Below are 20537 nucleotides of genomic sequence, written 5' to 3' on the forward strand. Positions count from 1 at the left end.
AGTAAAAGTAAAACTCAAATTTTCAGGTGAATTCCTACGATTAAGTTCGTGAGGTGCAGTTCTCAAGCATTATCTTTTGATCCAATATTTAAGTATAAGATTTTCTTACACAAACTAGAATATAAGATCTATCGAATAGCGTTATGAGAAGCGCATTGACAAAAAAAAAAAAACCAAAATAATATTAAATTAAAAATGAGATCGAGAGAGAGAGAGAGAGAGTAAGTTTTTGAATCTTCTTGGAAATTATAGTAGCTAACAAGAGCTTGAAGTTGTCTTGATACTAAAGTGCTGCAACAACACAAAACATCAATCAAAACTTGCTCGTTGATTGGTGAGCTTCTGCAGCAGCAGAGAGGGCACAGTGTTCTATATGTATATATGCGTTTCCAGTTGCAGCTTCATGTGCCATGTTGCATTCCCCTGCTGACAAAGTTTGGCACACAGTTATAAAGCTGCAACCTGACGAGGATTCGCAAGAAGACATGCCTCAAAATACATGGCCACGGTGCCGGTGTTAAGGTTGCAGTGCTGCATGGGAACTGCTGCCAGATAGCAGACAAAAGGAAGCAATCTCCAAGAATCCTGCAGCCACGGCATGCATTGGCTCTGTTCGCATCACGTACCCTCCTGGGAATGTTCTTGGATTACCTTAAAAGAAGAGGACGGCGATTAGGAATGCTATGACCCTTATATGGTGACAGTACGTTAAGAAAACCTTAGGGGGTACAGCAAAAATAACGTGGCATAGGATATCCGCTGACCCCATCTCCACTGTGTTGCAAGGGGAATGCCATGGACCACGAGTCACATGCCAAGAGATGATGAGGGGTGAGAGAAAGAGTCAGAGTACACTGCAAGAACACTGGAGACAGGAAAAATAGACATCGAGACTTAAACAAATGATGACTGGACCATTTCCAACTCTACACTTCAGGCTGCTGTCCCTTCTGCGACAGGGATTTCAAAGCTCTAAAAGTAAGTGAATCGACACAAATCAATTTCTTATAGAGTCGGCAGCCAATGATGAGGACTGAGGTTGACACTGTCACAAGAATGATGAGTGACGTTGATGGGGGTTGATAGAATTTTAATGAGGGCATAAAGTGAATCAAAGGGATTGGAAAGTGACTGACAAGTCCATGGAAAGGTAATGAAAGACACTATTCTGAGCTATTTTGTGGATGGGGCTTAAGTTGTGGAGCTCACAGAGTTTGATACCCTCATCTCCAAATTCCAACTATATAAAACTGAGATCAGAATATTACCTGTCATTGCCCCAAGTCTATCTTGCTCTGGTTACTCTCTTTCCACTGCAAAGCTAAGAGCCACAATAAGTTCTCCTGCATAAATATGAATAATATAAATTTAATTAGAATATTAAGAATTAAAAATGTTTATTAAAAATGTTTTGGTGCAGCAGCAGTCACCACACAGAAGCTGCAATACAAATTTTCTTTACCTTTGTTCATGCTGTCTGAGGATAGGCTTGTTTTACAACATAATAGGAAAAGCAATAATATTTTTCACAAGCAAACAGGTCTGGTTCGCTTTGGTATCAAGAACAGATAAGCAGGCAAAAGAATGTTGATACGAATTGTCTTAAATATATATCCAAATCTTGTGAATGTCGAAAAATTTCATGTTACAATCAGACTCACAGGTTTGCATACACTTCATATTTGCTTCCTCCCTGCAGTTCAAATGTTTCTTCATAACCTTTCATCACTCAGAACACTCAAAACATCACGACAGTTTCACTTGTGTTTCTTCTTCGACAATAGTAAATATGTCATTGATTCTGCAGGACACACAAAGGAAAAAACATAAGGCGCTGTAGTATATGCAATTGTGACAAATTAAAAGATGCATGACACAGTCAAGCTGTAAAAGCCAAAACTATCCTGTATCTAAGTAAAAGAAGGGAGAGTCGCATGCGTTACATGTTTGTGAGCTTTATAGAAATATAGCAACGTCCATAGTGCAACAAAGTTCTTTTTCTTTGCAAATTCTTTAATTTATGCATGACAATTTTTAGTTTCTTTATATGACTTGTATTAAAGTGTCACCATATCGTGATAAAAAGATTTTGCTAAGAAAGATACTGCAGTTAAATAATATTTCACCTCATTCCGAATTCCCATCATAAGATAGCAATATACATTCAATAAACATTCAGGCTAGAGGATCACAACAAACGTGCAAGTCTTTAGACCTATAAGCAGAAATGGTGACCAAGAATTCTGAAGTCTCAGTTGTAATATGTGGCCCATGCTTAGCCATAAATGAATTCGAGAAATGGTCGGCCTTAGAGTTCAGACTTATCATCATCCAATTGCCATATAACTGATTTCTGTATCATAGTTAACTAGACATACATAGGATCTTAAAATTAATCCAGTCAGTGACAACTTATGATCACATCAAAACAATTGAGCTATTTTTTTATTGAGTTTTAACTGTTTCATTTAACACAACAGAGATGACAAAAGTTCTATATATATATATATATACCTAAAAAATACCATGCCCGTAATGTCTAATATTCAATATACATGTATGTCGTGAATAGTCAGATTCTTGAAATTATACCTTTCCAGGAACTTAAACCAAAAATTGTTGTATATATCACTGAAGAGAGAATTTTGCAGGTTACAACCTACTCTTTGACCTTTTCATGCCATTAATGTCACATGATACTGTAGCAATATCTATTGCTTCCTATTCTTTTGAACCCTTTAAAAATGTAGGAAAATTAAAAGATTACTCCCTGGTTGCTTTAGCTTAATCAGCAATAAACTAACAGCCAACTAGTCTTAAGGCTTTATGATAATCTCTCACTAGCCAAAACTTATATTTGGAAAACTTAGTCGCATGACAGTCGTCATGGTTGGCAGTTGGTATTGAAGTTCTATTCAAACTTCCAATGAATACTTATCATCCTTAAGTTGTACTCTATAGCTGAGTGGCTGAGACCATAATGATCACAGATGGTGATGATCCTCAAAAGGAACACATGCACAAGAATCAAATATTTAACAAATAAGTACACAGTTTTGATGCAGCCAACAATGAAGAGAGTGATATTGATTTTTGTGAAATTAAAAGATCCTGAAAACTCACACCCAATGGTCATCAAACAAGCTATTAAGGTCCAGTATGAATGACAATATTTTTGGGCTTAATTTAATTTCTAATAGAACAAACATTTACATATAACTGGGAAAGATATCAGCTTCAGTTTTCCAAACCTATTCATGTCAATGTTTACATCAGCAAGCCATGTTGTTAGGTACACCTGCAATAAACCAAACTAACTGTGAGATAGGAAGAAAATTTTGTTGTCCATATACATAAAAACCACTTACTGAAAGCATCAAAATGTCAGTAAGATTCAACATAAACAACAGTAAGTGAACTCTTAGTCACAATCTACTATTTGAAACCTTAGTTCCTTTTTGTTGCAATCATATATCCAGATACCAGATATTCAAACAAGTCATTCAGCTTCAAACAAAAATAGAGCAGAAAATAACATTTGACCCAATACAAATCAGTGAATAAAAAAATTGAGCAAAATTGATGTAAATTTTACAAATCATAAAATCTAGTAAGTTGCTGAATTTTAAAGAGAAACCTCAGAGCATTGTAACCTGAAACAATCTGAAAATGCCACAATATGTTGTCATCAACTAAGATGAACTTAAGAAGGGCCAAAACACCCCTCAGGCATCTAGTTTTTTTTTTTTTTTTTTTTTTCACTTCATATAGCAAGCAATGGACGGAAATGATACCAACTGTAAAAATATTAGGACAACTGGAAGAATGTTTAAGAGTAACTGTTATAAAACAACTGACCTGCAAAACATCACTGCTCAAAGGATAATCAACTTGTGTGGTCAGGGAGGTACAGGATTGCTGACCTCTTAGCGATGGAAGTAAAGGCTCAACATTTTTCTCAGAGCACAGGCCACTAATAGTTAGATCTTGAAATTCTCCAGAATATAGCTCATCTGACCATTTTAATCTAGCAAATTGTCCTTCGCCTTCCTCATGTTTAATCGACAGTAACTCAACCACAAGGAACCTCTGTCCAAGTGAAATGAGAACTCAAGATACAGTCAGAGGGAATATCATGGAGGCACAAAGGAAAAGACAAGAGACATGCATCAGAACTAAGTTACTACCAAGCAACAGGAAAAGAACTGGCATGTAATTTAAGGAATATAATCAATACCTTCAAACTTAGCTCCGATACAAACATCTCGACAAGCTCACGTGCAAGATTCTCTACAAGTGTCCACATATGAGAAGATATCAAAAATATTGTTTAAGGGAAGCTTGAATCCAACAACATATACTGTGTTCATGTCTAAAAGATGAAGAAGATAATGATAAGCCATACTAATCATTAAGTAACTGTAAAGTAGCAAAATAAAGAGAGATTGAATACAAAACACAAAATGATGTGTCACAAATACAATTCAACAATGAAAATTTCCTCTGAAGATGAGTCACCCAAAATTTGAAAACACAAAAATGGGGATATTGTAACAATCCCAAAAATCAAGGCATGATTCCTAAAAAATCAGTAGGGCCATTTGTTTGTTGACAAAATTTGAAACCTTTAAACATCGTATCTAATTAGTGAACAACCAGGTGAATGTATTTTCTTGATTTGCAATGAAAACATTGATAGAATTTCCAAAGAGGAGATTGAAATTTATTCCCATAACTAAAATATCCAAAAAAAACGTAACAAACCTTTTATAGTTGGAAGAATTATGATTCACCAATCAAACAATTATAAATTCACAACATTAATCATTAGGAAATGTGAGAGGAATTAGTCTGACAAGGCTAACAAATAAGATTGGTTAGATACATCGGTAATAGGCAGATAACTGAACTGCTTAAGTTTTTAAATTGTAACAATTTCCAGTTTATATAACAACCCCTAGCTAATTTGGCACACTCCTCGTGTGGTAATATCTCCCAGACAAGTTATATCATAGGCCAAGGTATAAACTGGGCCTGACAAATATCAGAGGCCAAGGTACAAATTGGACCTGACAAAAATGCAAACTCTGATGTATATTCTGGTTTAATATGGTTGAATCAAACATGCAATGGCTCTCTGACAAATGGGTGTTGCTATGCTGGATTCCCTGTAATGCAAAAGGCTAACTTAAGCTAATAAGGTATGTTCTTTATAATATGAACTCGCATAAATGGCTAAACATGAGAATGGTTGTCTTCCAAGTTTGCATGAATGGTGTACATGCATAAATAGCATGTAATCACATGGTTTCTACTTAGAAAATGATTAAAGAGTACGACCAGATCTATTGTGTTGATCCACAACCTATACTCTGTAAGTTTTTTGGTTATAATGGTGTTCACTTACCAAATTGATGCCTTGATCAGTTTGGCACACTCCCCATGTGATTATATATTCCCAAAATTCTATGCAGTTTTTCAGTCTATGCAGTACAAAACTTGAATGCCAAATAAAGAAACTAAGTTAAATATGAACTGAGACAATCAATCTCTTCTCTCACCAAAATGTACACTTTTTAACAAAGAACTACACTAGGCATACCATAGAAGCATGTACTAGTTCTTTAGACTCTTTAGATTCCTTTATGGGCATTAAGTGATAAATTTAGGATGATTCTGCAATCTACCATAGCATAATTATATACAGGGGTTATAGATAAAAAAAAAATGGGACCAAAGTACACCAACTAACACCAGCCTCTAAAAAATGGAATTTTTCATCTGCTAACCGCAGCAATAATAGGAAACATAGAAGTAAATCATGATCTTCAGTGACAAGCAACCTAAGATCCACCTCATAATAGCAATTGATTAGCCATTTAGCATTAAGATGTTGACAGGGACAAAAAAACGTACCAAAGTATGTAATTGAAAAAGATGAAAAAACTGGAATTCCTCGACCATCTCCAGGATCATTCTCATGCTCTGGAATATCAGAAAATTGTGCCAGGGGGCTGGCGATAGGTCCTTTAAGGAAACAACGCATAGAGCGAGCTGACTTGACCAGTTCAGCAACAGCAAGTACCTAAAGTCATTTACACTACATTTAAGGTGAAGCAAATTTGATAATAAAAGGTTCTGTATTCTATGTGTCTTAATATTGGTAGTAGGAAGAACAGGAGAGACAAACTGCATGATAATTAGAAATCAAAAGCAAAATGCACATGAAACCTATCAGACACAGTCTCTCCGTGAAGCTTGTTACATAGCATTCACAGAAAAAATCCGAACAACAACAAAGGTAATCTACTGATTGTCTTCTGCAGCAATGGAAAACAGTGTGCAAGCATACATACCATATCGTTGTAAGATGATAACAGCAATTTTCGATACGTTTCCTGTAACAATTGAAAAATACTAAAACTCTTCAACTTCAATTTTATGCAGTAATAACATCATCAGATATGAAAAGGAAATATCAGTAAAAAATGGAAATTTTGATTCTCATAACCTACTAGCTCATTCTAAAAACAAATTTTCGTAACTCGGAAAACAATATCAAAATGTTGTCCTATCAACATCAATTCAGACAAAACAAAACAAAACAAAATATTTTTGAAAGAGAACCTGCTTACGAGCCAATTTGTCACAAGCCTTCTGCCGAATCCCAGGCATATCGTTCAGAACACCCAATTCCATCGCCGGCATGTACCTAACAATCATCCAATTGAAACAAAACCCTCAATAAACCCTATTATGAAAAGTCGATTCGTGCCCTAAAACCAAATGCAAAAGCAAATCCAACAGTAGCAAAACAATACAACAGCAGGACCACAATCTTCTCGTCACCTCTGATTAAGATAAGCATTGACGAGAGAGGTAGCCTGCGACCTCCCCTCCGACGCCGCGGAGGCCCACCGATCCTTGTTCGAGAGCAGCTTCGACCACTGGTTCCTTATATTCCTCTGCGCCGCCGGCCGCCATAGCCGCGTCGGCGACGCCGACGGGGACAGACCAGGATTATGGTTCCGAGAGCTCGAGACCTTCGAAGGGGGAAGAGGCGTGCCAGCGGCGTTCGCTTTGGCTTCCATGCCGCTTCGAGGGCAATACAAACGGGTCGGATCTTCAAACTCGCAAATAAATAGCTTCGACCCGCACGCACGAGGGAGGGAGAGTGGAAGGCGATTTAGACACGAAAAACACGTTGCCCGCAAAACGAGGCTGGATGAATGGCCGGGTGTGCTCCACTTCACTGGCCAACCAGTACACGGGTAGACTAAAGAGTAACACTACAAGAACAATGTTTAATATTATTATCATCTTCATCTTCTTCATCTCGACCACCTCGAGTTCACTGCTACTTTTGCTTCTCATCTTCGAATCGTTTCACTTAATGCAGCTTCCTTAAGTTGGTGAGACGAATGAATCAATTCATGTTTGCACAAATATTGCTTGGTGTATCATTGCATAAAGCAATGGTAGCTTATTGGCTCTATCACACGCATTGTTTATCCTTAGTTGATGAAGGTATATCCATGGATGGGCATGAATTCACCAAGATAAGAGAAGAATATATATATATATATATATAATATAATATCAACTATTATCTCATCTAATACGGTAAGAATGACAAAGTTTCCTTTTCATTCATTATGAAATAAAAAACAATTATAAACTTTCTTTTTTTTTTCTTTTTATGATAAAAAAATTAATCTTTATTTATGATAAAGAATATAATTTTAAACTTCATTCTCTTTATTTTTTATAAAAAAGGTTATCACAAACTTTTTTTTCTCATTCAACATATATAACACACTAAAAATGAGAGAGTTTTTTTTTTCTTGAATTACTCAAACATAAATTTAGGGATTTCGGATTACTAACTTAAATATCGGAGAGATCGAGAAATCTCCTCTGACCTTAGTCTTAATGCATGTGGCGTCTCGAAAGCATAATACTTCCACCTCGGGAGTATAATACTTCAATTTTGACGAAGCCACCTGGGATATGAGGTAAGGAAGATAATCTTAAACTTCATTCTCTTCTTATAAGAAAAGTTATCACAAACATTCTTTTTCTCTTTCGATGTATAAAAAATATATTCTAAATAACCAAATGGAGGGATTGGGTTGAAAAATCTCTCTCAACCTTAGTCTTCATGCAGATGACATATCAAGAGAGTAATACTTCTATCTTGAGAGTACCATACTTTCATCTTGGTTCCACCTCAAGAAACAAGTTGTTAATAAGTTGCCTAATGATACATTAATAAAAGGATTATTTTATTGACATGATCTAAATGTATTATTGTTGAAGCAACTGTTTCCTGGACATGACTTTGCTTGACAGTAAAGATAAATATGCAAGTTGATTGCAGCTTGCACGATACAGACAAAAGTTCTTGTGGCAACGACTTGAGGTCTTGTAGCAAGGAATAGTTTAGACATTGCGTTCAGCTGTTCACTGACGAAGGAAAACGATAACCGGTGGGAGAAGCTTCGAAGCACCGATGAGAAGATGTCACACGTCGATGAATATTTAAGTGTTATCCTGTGGGTTCATGAAACTTGCTTTCCTCCTCCAATGCCATGGCGTGCGGGCAAATGAGATCTGCGACTGAGAGGAGACCAGCTGCAGTCGCCCATCTACAGTGGTGGGGGCGTCGATAACGTTTAGTTCCCTCTTAAGGCTCGTATCGAGTATAAGAATAGATACGATAGAATCGCTGTGACCAGAACACACAAACAATGGAGTCGAAGTGTTAACACCCATAGGAGGAGGTGGTAAGAGTTGACGATGGACATTATTATCCATATCAACGTATCTTTTATTGCCAATCATGCAACGTCGACATTAATGCGTATTGTTTACAGCTTCATGAACATTAGCTACTGTCAACGTATGTCATCAAACTCTCTCATGCAGTTCGTACTGCGTGACTGCATCATCAGAATCGTGGTGTATCAAATGATAGGATGTCATTTCGAGGATTACAAGATCACAGATCCGTAGAAGCAGAAACGAGCATTGATTGCCAACTTAAATGCAGGCCAAATAGTACATACATACACAGGTGTTCCTGGCAAGAATAACGAGGAAGAGATGGCAAGGTAACAGTGGTGCATGGTGGGCTCCCGTACCATAGTCCGGTCCCGTGAACAATGGAGTTTTCCCATCCGATCCCCATTCCGCGCTTTAGTGCCTTTAACCACCATCCAACCATGGTGACATCCATCCCCCACCATTTCCTCTCAGTATATAAGCATATCCTGCCAGTTGCACAGATTGCAATCTCATCCAAGATCTCGATCTCTCTCTCGCACTTTCTCTCTCTCTAGAGAACAATGGTGGTGCGGAAGAGGAGTCTTGTCTTTGTTGTTCTATTGGTGGTGTTTGGGGTAGGGAGGTGTTTGGCACAGAGTGGAGGACTCAGCAGGAGTAGTTTCCCCGAGGGGTTCGTCTTTGGAACAGCTTCATCATCTTACCAGGTGAACATGTGGTATTATTTTCCTTAGATACGGTATCTAAACACTGCCTCAAGAAAAGATATATGGAAGATCTCTATGTTCTTTTCCACCCATTTTTCTCTCTTCTTTTACTTGTGGGTACACAATCCTCATCTTTCTGTTCTTCTTTATCTTGATTCTGACAAGAACTATAGAGTCTAAGTATGAAGTAAACAACCAGAATTGAATTGAAGGAGATCAGAAGCAATTCTGCTATACCATCAGATTGCATCTCCTCCTGCTATTTCTCCGCCAAGCAGAAGGGATCACCGGCCACGCGTGCGTCTCTCGAGGGGTAAAGGACGCATCCCGATCGACATGGTCGGGAACGAGACGCTGTTACCTGTGTCAGCGTTTGAACCATTCCATCCTTCTTCTTGGGTCCCACGGGGGGAACGGGCCCACCACCATGAGGCCCCACCTCTTGTTGTAGTTGTAGGCTTAGGTTCGGCATGTATCATCCCTTCTTCTTTTGCTTCGACGTAGTTAACTGCTCATACTCGCCTTTCAGTATGAAGGAGCGGTGGAGGAGGATGGAAAGGGAAGAACAGTGTGGGATGTCTTCGCTCATACCTTCGGTACGCCATTAGTTCTCAGTTTACTGTTTCGTAGAGCACATGGGATTTAGTGGGAGGAAAACTGCATGCTTGATTTGATCATCTTGAGTTCTGCAGGGAAGGTGATTGATTTCAGCAACGCTGATGTCGCCGTTGATCAGTACCATCGGTTTGATGTACTGTCTGTTGAATCCTCCTGCTAGTTCTGTAATGTTGGTGAAGAACAAGGCTGAGGAACATGGCACTGAAATGCTTGTCGATTGCGATTGCAGGAAGACATACTCCTTATGAAAGACATGGGCATGGATGCTTACAGGTTCTCAATCGCATGGTCACGCATCTTCCCAAGTAACAAGTCACTCTCTTAATCATACCTTTAAAGATTTTACGCGTCATTTAGAAGCAGTAGTAGATTAAGATTCTAGCATGAAGCTTTCGATAAGAGAATGAGGTGATATTGCTAATCTCATCTTAGAACCCTGGAAATCATCAAGCTCATACTTGTAGAGAGGCCTTTAGGAAAGTTCTAAATCCTTGTTCAGTTGTGCTTTGATCTCAATATGATGCAAAGATTCAGCATATAAGCCTCGCAGAGACTGATTAATGCATAATCCACTAATGATTTGATGTATTGTTCCCAATTTGCAGATGGAACTGGTGAGGTCAATCAGGCAGGGATAGACCATTACAACAAGTTAATCAATGCTTTGTTAGCCAATGGTTAGATCCGCAGGACGAACTCTTTTATGAATCTGCAAGATGTTCTCGTTAGTATCATATCATCTCTAAGAATTATCACTTTGCAGGGATCGAACCATACGTGACTCTTTATCACTGGGACCTTCCTCAAGCATTAGAAGACCGATACGACGGATGGATTGATCCACGAATTATGTAATGCCCATTCGACAACAGAACATATGCTCTGAGTTGTGGCAAACAGCTGAGAACTGCATGTTGACTACATTAATCTTTACATGCTTCTTCTTTCAGAATTCTATTTCAGTCCAGAGTAGAGACATCAAATACTTCTGATTTGTTTGGATGAATCATTCATATATGAATGTTGTCCTTCTTGTCATTCTCAGACAGGACTATGCAGACTATGCAGAGACATGCTTCAAGGCATTTGGGGACCGAGTCAAGCACTGGATGACCTTCAATGAGCCCCACACCTTCGCGATCCAAGGTTATGATGTGGGACTCCAAGCCCCTGGGCGCTGCTCCGCTTTCCTTCGGCTGCTCTGCAGGGCAGGGAACTCAGCAACTGAGCCTTACATCGTTGCCCATAATGTTCTTCTATCGCATGCCACTGTCTCTGACATTTACAGGAGAAAGTATAAGGTATCAGTATCTCAGATATCACAACTCTTTTGCCTGCAATTTTAGGTGTCGGCTTGCCTTTAATGTGTTAAGTGTGCTGTTTAAGTTTACATATACGCTGAACAAAAACATCGGTGTCGATATGCAGCAAAAGCAACAAGGATCACTTGGCATAGCATTTGATGTTATGTGGTATGAGCCCATGACAAACTCCTCTGAAGACATCGATGCGACGCAACGAGCACAAGACTTCCAGTTCGGATGGTGAGGCCGCGCTTTCAACTAGTAATATGTTCCATTCCTGATCTTATCTTTAAGTGACACAACAACTTCTGCAAAATGAAAAAGCTTGGCAGTATCATCTGGATGTTAAAGCAGCTTCATAATGAATTAAACTAAGTTATGCATTCAGGGAGCTGAATGCTAAGTTGTATGACCAGAGATGATCCTAAACATGCTTTCCTTTCTGAACTATGAAGCTGCGTAAGCATACTGAAGTTTATACAATGGAATCACAGGTTCATGGATCCACTGTTCTTTGGGGATTATCCAAGCTCAATGAGGAAGAGAGTTGGAAACAGGTTGCCAAGGTTTACAACAGCTGAGGCTGATCTAGTTAAGGGGTCATTGGATTTTGTGGGAGTAAACCATTACACCACATATTATGCAAAGCACAACTCAACTAATATAATTGGAATACTCCTCAATGATACCCTTGCAGATTCTGGAGCTATGACTCTTCGTAAGCAGCTCACTCTTTGAAAGATTTGCTTCCAATGATTATTTTAGCAATTGGAATTATGAATCAGTTCATGTCTCTTCCTCATGGTCAGATTTAACATGTAGACAATGCTCATAATATGATCAGATTTAATTGCCCATGGATAGCCAACTCCATGAATTTTAGAGCTGACTCCTCCTTGATGCTTGCTATACTTAAAACAAAACAATTGAAAGATACAGAATCACCATTGTATCTTTTGAAGTCTGAACCATATTTGATTCTAACTTTTTTCCTCCCATTATGCAGCTTTCAAGAATGGAAAGGCAATTGGAGATCGGGTAAATTTTAATGAAGCTGAAATAGTCATTAGACCAATATATCATGTGGTTCTGATCTAGTAATTGTGATTCGCCGTAAACTTGTTTCATTCATGTGTTTTCTACTTATTTTTCATTTAATGATCAAACAACTATAATTATAAATTAGGGGAAGCTCTATAATTCGGAATAGTTTCTTGTAACTATGGATCATAACATTCTAAGATTAGCATCATAGATTTGTCAAAAATGAAAGAAAAGGGAAAGGCTAATGTCCTACATGCTTCAGGTTGAAGTGCAAGTGTTCTATCTACTTCCTACATATAATCCAGCAAATATCAGATGTATATCACAGTTAAATTTCTTGAAAAAAGAATTAGAAATTTTTTTTGACAAACTCTGTTTGCGAATTGAATTCCTAAATGATCCCTTGTTTTTTTCATATAAACACCGTTAGACCCATCACAGTCTTTGTTATCTTTTAATAAACTTTCTATTGAAATGTCTGTTAATCTTGTTCTTCTTTGATCAGAAGCCCTGCTTCCATTTCTATAACCCAAGCAACACTTCTAATCCATTTATCAAGCTATATGGAGCCTAATTTGTTCCATTTTTGTGTCATGAAGGACTTTGCTGTATATGTACATTGAATTGGAATGTGTAAAATATAATGTGAAAATAGCTTATAAGACTCCTTTTCTGTTCTGATGTATAATCCTTAAGGCTTGAACAGTATACTTATACTGTAGCTGAAACATATGATGCTTATGGAATGCAGGCTTCTTCAATATGGCTCTATATTGTACCTCAAGGGCTGAGAAGCCTGATGAATCACATCAAGCAGAAGTATGGGAATCCTGTGGTTATCATCACAGAGAATGGCAAGTAATCTTGCTTTTCAACGTGTTCAAGATTACATTTTACATGCAACTCTACCTTTAGAAGCTAATAATTCTATCGACCATATGAAGGGATGGATGATTTCAACAACCCATTTATCTCAATTAAGCATGCTCTGAAGGACGATAAAAGAATCAGATACCACAATGACTATCTATTGAACTTGTTGGCCTCCATAAGGTAATTTTCTCACAGTAAATTTGTCGTTGAGTGCGCTTACAGATCTTAATGTGTCTCTTGCCTGATTGATAAAGTCACAGTGATATTAACTGTAGTATATGATGAGAAAAAAAGATATATAAACAAAGGCAATTAAGAATTATGTACATTTAGTATGACATTTCTCCTTGATAATATGGAATAAGATCTACATACAGAATGATCTTCCGGGAATGGTGATAGAACTATACAAGTATCTCTTTGCAGATACTGGTCTTTTTCAGGTTAAACACTAAGAGACTTAGAATTAAAGATGACAATCATGTATTGATTAGCTAATTATGATGCTAATTATGTATTGATTTATCAATACATAATGATCTTCCAAAAATGGTGATAGAACTATACAAGCATCTCTTTGCAGATACTTGTCTTTTTCAGGTTAAACACTAAGAGACTTAGAATTAAAGATGCCAATTATGTATTGATTTATCAAACTCTAAGATGACTTAGAATTAAAGCTTAGCTTGTATAAACCTAAGAAGGTTTTATCATATAATACTTTCTTGATGAGGCCAACAAGAATAATTCGGAATAAAAGTATTTAGGATTTAGATGGAGCTTATGAGTGTATCAGGAATAACATCTGCAACACTGGAGCTAAACAATGTATTATTATTTATGGTCTTCTATCATGCAGGGAAGATGGGTGTAATGTGCAGGGATACTTTGCTTGGTCTCTTCTTGACAACTGGGAGTGGGCTGCAGGGTATACTTCTAGATTTGGCCTGTACTTTGTTGATTACAAGGATAAACTCAAGAGATACCCAAAGAAATCAGTTACCTGGTTCAAGAACCTGTTGAAGTCTGCATAAACTGTTGCTAAGTCCCCCTAATAAACTATGGAAGAAGGAATGATGGAGATTAATTGTTGATGTGCTGTTTATTAGTAAGCTCTATTGTAGCTTCATATTCAACTGTGATTTCATTCTTGTGGTTCAATATAAAGGAATTGTTCATGCTTCAATGCCTTTACAATGTGACAGTCCATGCATGGATTCTCACACATTCTATTCATTCAGTTAAAATAGCTGTGTTGTATGTGTAAAAATCTTGGCAGAGTGCTATTAATTGTGTTGGACAGCTTTGGATGATCCAATTGTAGATCTGCACACATGGACTTGAACCAGCTTCAGTTTTCGGGTTTTTGGATTCCATTAACACAATGTTTTTACACAAATTATCCCTGTTGCCACTTTGATTATGTATTATCTTTCTATTCATCTTTGCTTTCTCTCTTCACTCTTGAACATCTCTGTCAAGCTGTCAGATTTGATGTTTGTCACCTCAAAAGCTTCATATATGGATGAGAACAATTATGCATTCTTGAACTGCTGCTGATGACTTCAGTGCAGACTTATATGCTGTTCTTTGCTCTGTTAGCTGAATTATTCTTCAAGCATGGCTACAATTTTTGGATCAGAATTGTGCAAATGATGAGAGTAAACCGAAGTATTGGAATAGGTGTAATTTTTCTGTAAGAACTGGTCTCTTATCTTAATGTTGGCTTCGACATTTCTCTTCAGATTTTGAGAACTGCAAAGTATTCATCTGTATCTTTATCTCTTCATCACCTTCCCCAAGTAACCAGACCCTAAACATGTCTTTCTAGGAAGCTACATTATCTATCAATCTATATTGATTGTGTACTTTTTTCTGATCTTTTTCCATGTCTGTACTCATCCTGAAAGTTAAAGCATAAAGATCTCTCAAACATAGTAACATCCAAATCTTTATAGTCTTTCTTAGATTGTACACAACATAATTCCTTACAGTCTTCCCCATGAAAATGATCACTTTCATGCCACCACCCTGTCTTCAAAATGTAGGAATTGGCACAGTATGCAGACTTGACTGATCAAAAACCTCTTCACAGCATGAGGAGGTTGTTCATTTGCACTGGACAAGATATCATTTACAGCAAGAAGTTGATACTCATCTCCTTTTTTGCTTACAGGTAACCAATGTCATTACAATTTTTACACATAAAGCCTCCTTTTTGGTGACAGAGTCTTATATTTTTCATATAGATTGCAAGATTACCAGAAAATAAACATTGTTACCTGGGGAAAGGATAGGAAAAAAAATGAAATTAATTGCTTGACTTATATCTATATTTTATGCTTCGATTTACCTGAAACTGTATGTAAACTTTTTAAGCTGATCAATAAATTGTTCTTTACAAAATGTAGGAATTGGCACAGTATGCAGACTTCAAAATGTAGGAATTGGCAGTCTGTCTTCAAAATGAATGAATCGGCACAGTATGCAGACTTCAAAATGTAGGAATTGGCACAGTATGCAGACTTGACTGATCAAAAACCTCTTCACAGTATGAGGAGGTTCTTCATTTGTGCTGGACAAGATATCATTTACAACAAGAAGTTGATACTCATCTCCTTTTGTAACCAATGGCATTACAATTTTTACACATATAGCCTCCTTTTGGTGACAGTCTTATATTTTTCATATAGATTGCAAGATTACAAGAAATAAACATTGTTACCTAGGGAAAGGATAGGAAAAAAAAATGAAATTAATTGCATGACCTATTATCTATATTTTATGCTTTGATCTACCTGAAATTGTATGTAAATTTTTTACGCTGATCAATAAATTGTTCTTTACTAAATGAGCAAGAATGTGAGAAGGAAATGGTTGCTAGTAATGGTGTGGGATGGTGATGGATGCCTCAAGAGGCAAATACCTGTGGCCATGAGACACTCAGAGAATGCGTGTGGGCAGAACACAACACTGATCCAATTGTGGTGTTCACTGCACACAATTGCTATATATAATCTATCTGATGCGAATGTTGCATCATAGTAAGAGATCTCTCGCTCCATATGCATTGAAGAACAATAATGTTGATGAACAGGCATTCGGTTTTTGTTGTCTTCCTGCTTGTGTTTGAGATGAAGAATTGTTTGGCACAGGATGGAGGACTTAGCAGAGGGAGTTTTCCACAAGGGTTTGTCTTTGGAACTGCTTCCTCATCTTACCAGGTGACGATTTCCTTCTTGTCTGTTTCAATCCTTTGTATCTTGATTTCTTGATCATATTCTGCTTCTAATTAAAAGTTCGATGAAAAAGAGCATTCAAATTCTCATTATTTTTCGTTGGAATGATTAGAAATTATTCTCTTTCAGTATGAAGGAGCAGTGGAAGAGGATGGAAGAGGGAAAACAGTTTGGGACACCTTTGCTCATTCCTTTGGTATGGCATCAAAATGATACCAAGCTAACAAAAACTAATGCGAACTCTTCTTACCTGATCATAAATTTTGCAGGGAAGGTGATTGATTTCAGCAATGCCGACGTCGCAGTCGATCAATACCATAGATTTCATGTAAGTGTTTACAGAAAATTCTCCCAAAATTATGAACCATGAAGTGATAAGTTCATTACAACTGCAGGATGACATACAACTCATGGCAGACATGGGAATGGATGCTTACAGGTTCTCCATTGCATGGTCACGCATTCTGCCAAGTAAAACAGCTCAGTCTCTGATCACACGTCCTTTGATGATGCAGTGATCTCATGGTTTGTTCTCCATGGCTGTGCAGATGGAGCAGGAGAGGTTAACCAAGCAGGGATCGACCATTACAATGAAGAGATCAACGCACTGCTCGCCAAAGGTTGGCTAACAACAGCAGCAGCTGTTCATGCAAACCATTACAACCACACGTTAGAGATCAAACACTACATGAATTATGTGCAGGGATTCAGCCTTACGTGACTCTCTATCACTGGGATCTTCCTCAAGCACTCCAAGAGAGATACAATGGATGGATCGATGGCCAGATCATGTAATGCTCTTCTTCTTCTTCTTCTTCTTCTATCATTTCCAACAGACGAGTAAATGGCATAGAGATCCATTGCTCATTTTGCAGAGAGGACTTCGCAAACTACGCAGAGATATGCTTTAAAGCATTTGGGGACCGAGTCAAGCAATGGATCACCTTCAACGAGCCACACACCTTCGCAATCCAAGGCTACGACGTCGGCCTCCACGCGCCCGGGCGCTGCTCCACCCTCCTGCACTTCCTCTGCAGAGCAGGGAACTCTGCAACAGAGCCGTACACCGTTGCTCACCATGTTCTTCTCTCGCATGCCACCGTGTCCGACATTTACAGGAGAAAGTACAAGGTACCGAAGCAGAAGAACCAATCCTGCTATCTCATCGATTCAGATACCGCAACTCATTCGTGTTCTGACGCGCAGAAAACTCAGCAAGGATCCATCGGCATGGCGTTCGACGTAATGTGGTTCGAGCCGATGACAGACTCCCCTGAAGACATCGATGCGACACAGAGAGCGATGGATTTCCAACTTGGATGGTAACTCTTTCTTTCGCGCCTGATGATCCGTACGATGAGAGCAATCACAGAAAACCTCGTTGTTTCAATTCAATGGCAGGTTAATGGATCCATTGTTCGTCGGGGAGTATCCGAGGTCGATGAGGACGAGAGTGGGAGAGAGGCTGCCAAGGTTCTCAGCAGCTGAGGCTGCTCTCGTCAAGGGATCCTTGGACTTCGTTGGAGTGAACCATTACACCACCTATTACGCAAAGCACAATTCGACTCATATACTTGGGTTCTTGCTCAATGATACACTGGCAGATTCTGGTACCATAACTCTGCGTGAGTCTCTTGCTTTTTTCCTTTCTACTCCAAGTGCAGCTCAAGTTTCTGAGTTGCTCGTTCTTCAAGCAATCAAGCAAGTGGTAATGGATGAGATTATGCTCGGATAAAGAAAAGAATCCAAATGTAGATCTTGCTTGTAAGAGAAGATCTGAATTGAATTATAATTATTAATTTTATCTTAAACATTTTAGACGGATGACTAAAGCTCAACAAGTTAATGGGATGATGAGAAATATTATTAAAGTCAACCTAGTATCTGATTGATTCATTGAATGATTTGCTCTGTAGATTGGGTTAGAGATATATCGTTGTATCATCCCAAGTTTGATTATATATCAAGGGATGGACTGAGTTATAAAGGTTTGATCAGTATATTTGGAATATATTTTTACTTTGATTTACTGATGCACTTATTTCTTCATGACATGCAGCCTTCAAGGATGGAAAAGCAATTGGAGATAAGGCAAGGGTTTGTTTTTTTGTTTCTTAACAATTTATTTTTAAACTAATTATAGATTATCTTCGTAATTAGCTATCTTTACTATTTCGATTCTTATATTTTAAATATAAAAATTATATTTGAAATCCTATATTTATGAAAGTAAAATATTTAGTCTTATTTCCCCTTAAGCTATTGACTGTGATGAAAATACTATAGGATTTGTTACCGAGCACATATTGACTCTGTCTTATTTTCATTTCCATTTATGACTGAGCATGTATAGAAAGTGTAAGGATCGAAATGATAAAAAATAGTTAATTACATGACATGAGAGAAACGAGATTAAATGTTTCACTTTGGTAAGTATAGAAATCTAAATATAACTTTTGAAAGTGTAAGGATCGAAATGATAAAAAATAGTTAATTACATGAGGAGGTAATATGTAATTAGCTCGTTATTATTATTATCTTTTTGACATTTAGGCAAATTTAGATTATTTTGCATAAGATTGGAAATCACTAATAGACATGGAATTAATTAACATTATACTGATTCTTTGTTAACATGTATAATTTTTTGTCTCAATTTACACTGCTTGAAGGCATTAACAGCATTCTTGTAATCAGTACTCAAAATCATATGGTGTCTTTGGGAATGCAGGCTTCTTCCATATGGCTTTATATAGTACCTCAGGGGATCAGAAGCCTGATGAACTACATCAAGGACAAGTATTACAATCCCTCAGTGATCATCACAGAGAATGGTATCTGTCTTTGGTCCCATTCAAATTCTGGGAGTTGAATTCTCATCCATCTTTTATTTCTGATATGAAGGGATGGATGATTTCAACAACCCATTTATCTCCATTGAGCATGCTCTCAAGGATGATAAAAGAATCAAATACCATAGTGACTATCTCTCAAACTTGGCTGCCTCCATAAGGTATGATAATTCTTTGATATTACTAAACCTAAATCTTCACAATGAGATTAGAAGGTATAATAGCTGAGTGCTATTTAGGTTTTGAAGACCATTTTTCTCATCATCAAGTCATTCTGGATGAGCTACAAATAGAGAATGATCATGTAAAGAAAGATACTGGAACTATATCAACATGCCCTCAAAATATACAATTGCCTAATATCTTTCAGTGCATGGTTGAAAAGCACATGTTTGAGAAATTCCTATATGGTTCAAATAAACATTTATAGCTAACCTGATGTTGCTGTTCAATTTATATTTTGTAGCAGGAAGGATTTTAATTGAGCTGATTCTTTGAACTTGTCTTGCAGGGAGGATGGCTGCAATGTGAAGGGATACTTTGTGTGGTCTCTTCTTGACAACTGGGAATGGGCTGCAGGGTATACTTCAAGGTTTGGCCTATACTTTGTGGATTACAAAGATAACCTCAAGAGGTACCCAAAGAACTCTGTTAACTGGTTCAAGAACCTGCTCAGATCTGCCTGATCCACTGCTGCTAAGGCCATTGAAAGATATGAACTTTGGCTGGAAAAATAACATGGACTATTTGATGATGATGATGCATATGTGTTGATGGATATACTTGAAGCACCTAATCCTTCTTGAAGGAACTTTTCTTACTGTAGATGTTCACTATGTTGTTTGTGAAATGAATTGCTATGAGTAGTGATATGGCCATTGAAATATGAAATACAGTTATGTTTACTAGGTTTCGGAATGCTAAACTGTTTATGAACATTTTTTTGTCCACGAACCAAGATTAACTTGACCGTCGGAGGAAACTCGTAAGAAATGCTGATCCAATAAAACCTTTTTCAGACGCAATAATTTCGTCATGTTCGATTGACCAAGTAACATCATGAATCCAATATCAGAGGTCAAAAATGCTTGTTGAACAAGAAGCATCATAAGAGAA

At 37.5% G+C, this 20537-nt stretch overlaps 3 protein-coding genes across 5 annotated transcripts; 2 read left to right on the forward strand and 1 right to left on the reverse strand.

The window, feature by feature from the left end:
* Window positions 1-309: 309 nt before the first annotated feature.
* On the reverse strand, window positions 310-7129 carry LOC103989239 (uncharacterized). Of its 2 annotated transcripts, XR_010514471.1 has the most exons (10): window positions 6850-7129; window positions 6628-6712; window positions 6357-6398; window positions 5917-6085; window positions 4238-4290; window positions 3859-4089; window positions 3252-3298; window positions 1662-1801; window positions 1269-1343; window positions 310-651 (listed from the first exon to the last, which is right to left on the reverse strand). XR_010514471.1 is itself a non-coding variant. In XM_009408042.3 (8 exons), the coding sequence occupies exons 1-8, from the start codon at window positions 7089-7091 to the stop codon at window positions 1747-1749; spliced, it is 924 nt and encodes a 307-aa protein (XP_009406317.3). In that variant the 5' UTR covers window positions 7092-7129; the 3' UTR covers window positions 1588-1746. The 2 variants fall into 2 exon arrangements, 1 of the variants encoding a protein (XP_009406317.3); XM_009408042.3 differs by lacking the exons at window positions 310-651; window positions 1269-1343 and having other exon boundaries at window positions 1588-1801.
* A 1799-nt stretch (window positions 7130-8928) lies between these two features.
* LOC135676931 (beta-glucosidase 6-like) lies at window positions 8929-14508 on the forward strand. 2 transcript variants are annotated; one of them, XR_010514472.1, is made up of 13 exons: window positions 8929-9491; window positions 10021-10087; window positions 10184-10242; window positions 10339-10414; window positions 10715-10786; window positions 10873-10960; window positions 11155-11410; window positions 11538-11653; window positions 11908-12131; window positions 12420-12451; window positions 13209-13315; window positions 13402-13510; window positions 14190-14229. XR_010514472.1 is itself a non-coding variant. In XM_065188666.1 (13 exons), the coding sequence occupies exons 1-13, from the start codon at window positions 9348-9350 to the stop codon at window positions 14362-14364; spliced, it is 1521 nt and encodes a 506-aa protein (XP_065044738.1). In that variant the 5' UTR covers window positions 8929-9347; the 3' UTR covers window positions 14365-14508. The 2 variants fall into 2 exon arrangements, 1 of the variants encoding a protein (XP_065044738.1); XM_065188666.1 differs by having other exon boundaries at window positions 13209-13311; window positions 14190-14508.
* Window positions 14509-16413: 1905 nt separating this feature from the next.
* On the forward strand, window positions 16414-20203 carry LOC103989241 (beta-glucosidase 6-like). The gene is made up of 13 exons (XM_009408044.3): window positions 16414-16554; window positions 16699-16765; window positions 16839-16897; window positions 16965-17040; window positions 17118-17189; window positions 17273-17360; window positions 17445-17700; window positions 17776-17891; window positions 17971-18194; window positions 18629-18660; window positions 19301-19403; window positions 19474-19582; window positions 19933-20203. Exons 1-13 carry the CDS (start codon window positions 16414-16416, stop codon window positions 20105-20107), a joined length of 1518 nt encoding a protein of 505 aa, XP_009406319.2. The 3' UTR covers window positions 20108-20203.
* Window positions 20204-20537: the final 334 nt, after the last annotated feature.

This window comes from Musa acuminata, chromosome BXJ1-6, assembly GCF_036884655.1.
Source record: "Musa acuminata AAA Group cultivar baxijiao chromosome BXJ1-6, Cavendish_Baxijiao_AAA, whole genome shotgun sequence".
In the NCBI taxonomy this organism is placed as follows: domain Eukaryota; kingdom Viridiplantae; phylum Streptophyta; class Magnoliopsida; order Zingiberales; family Musaceae; genus Musa; species Musa acuminata.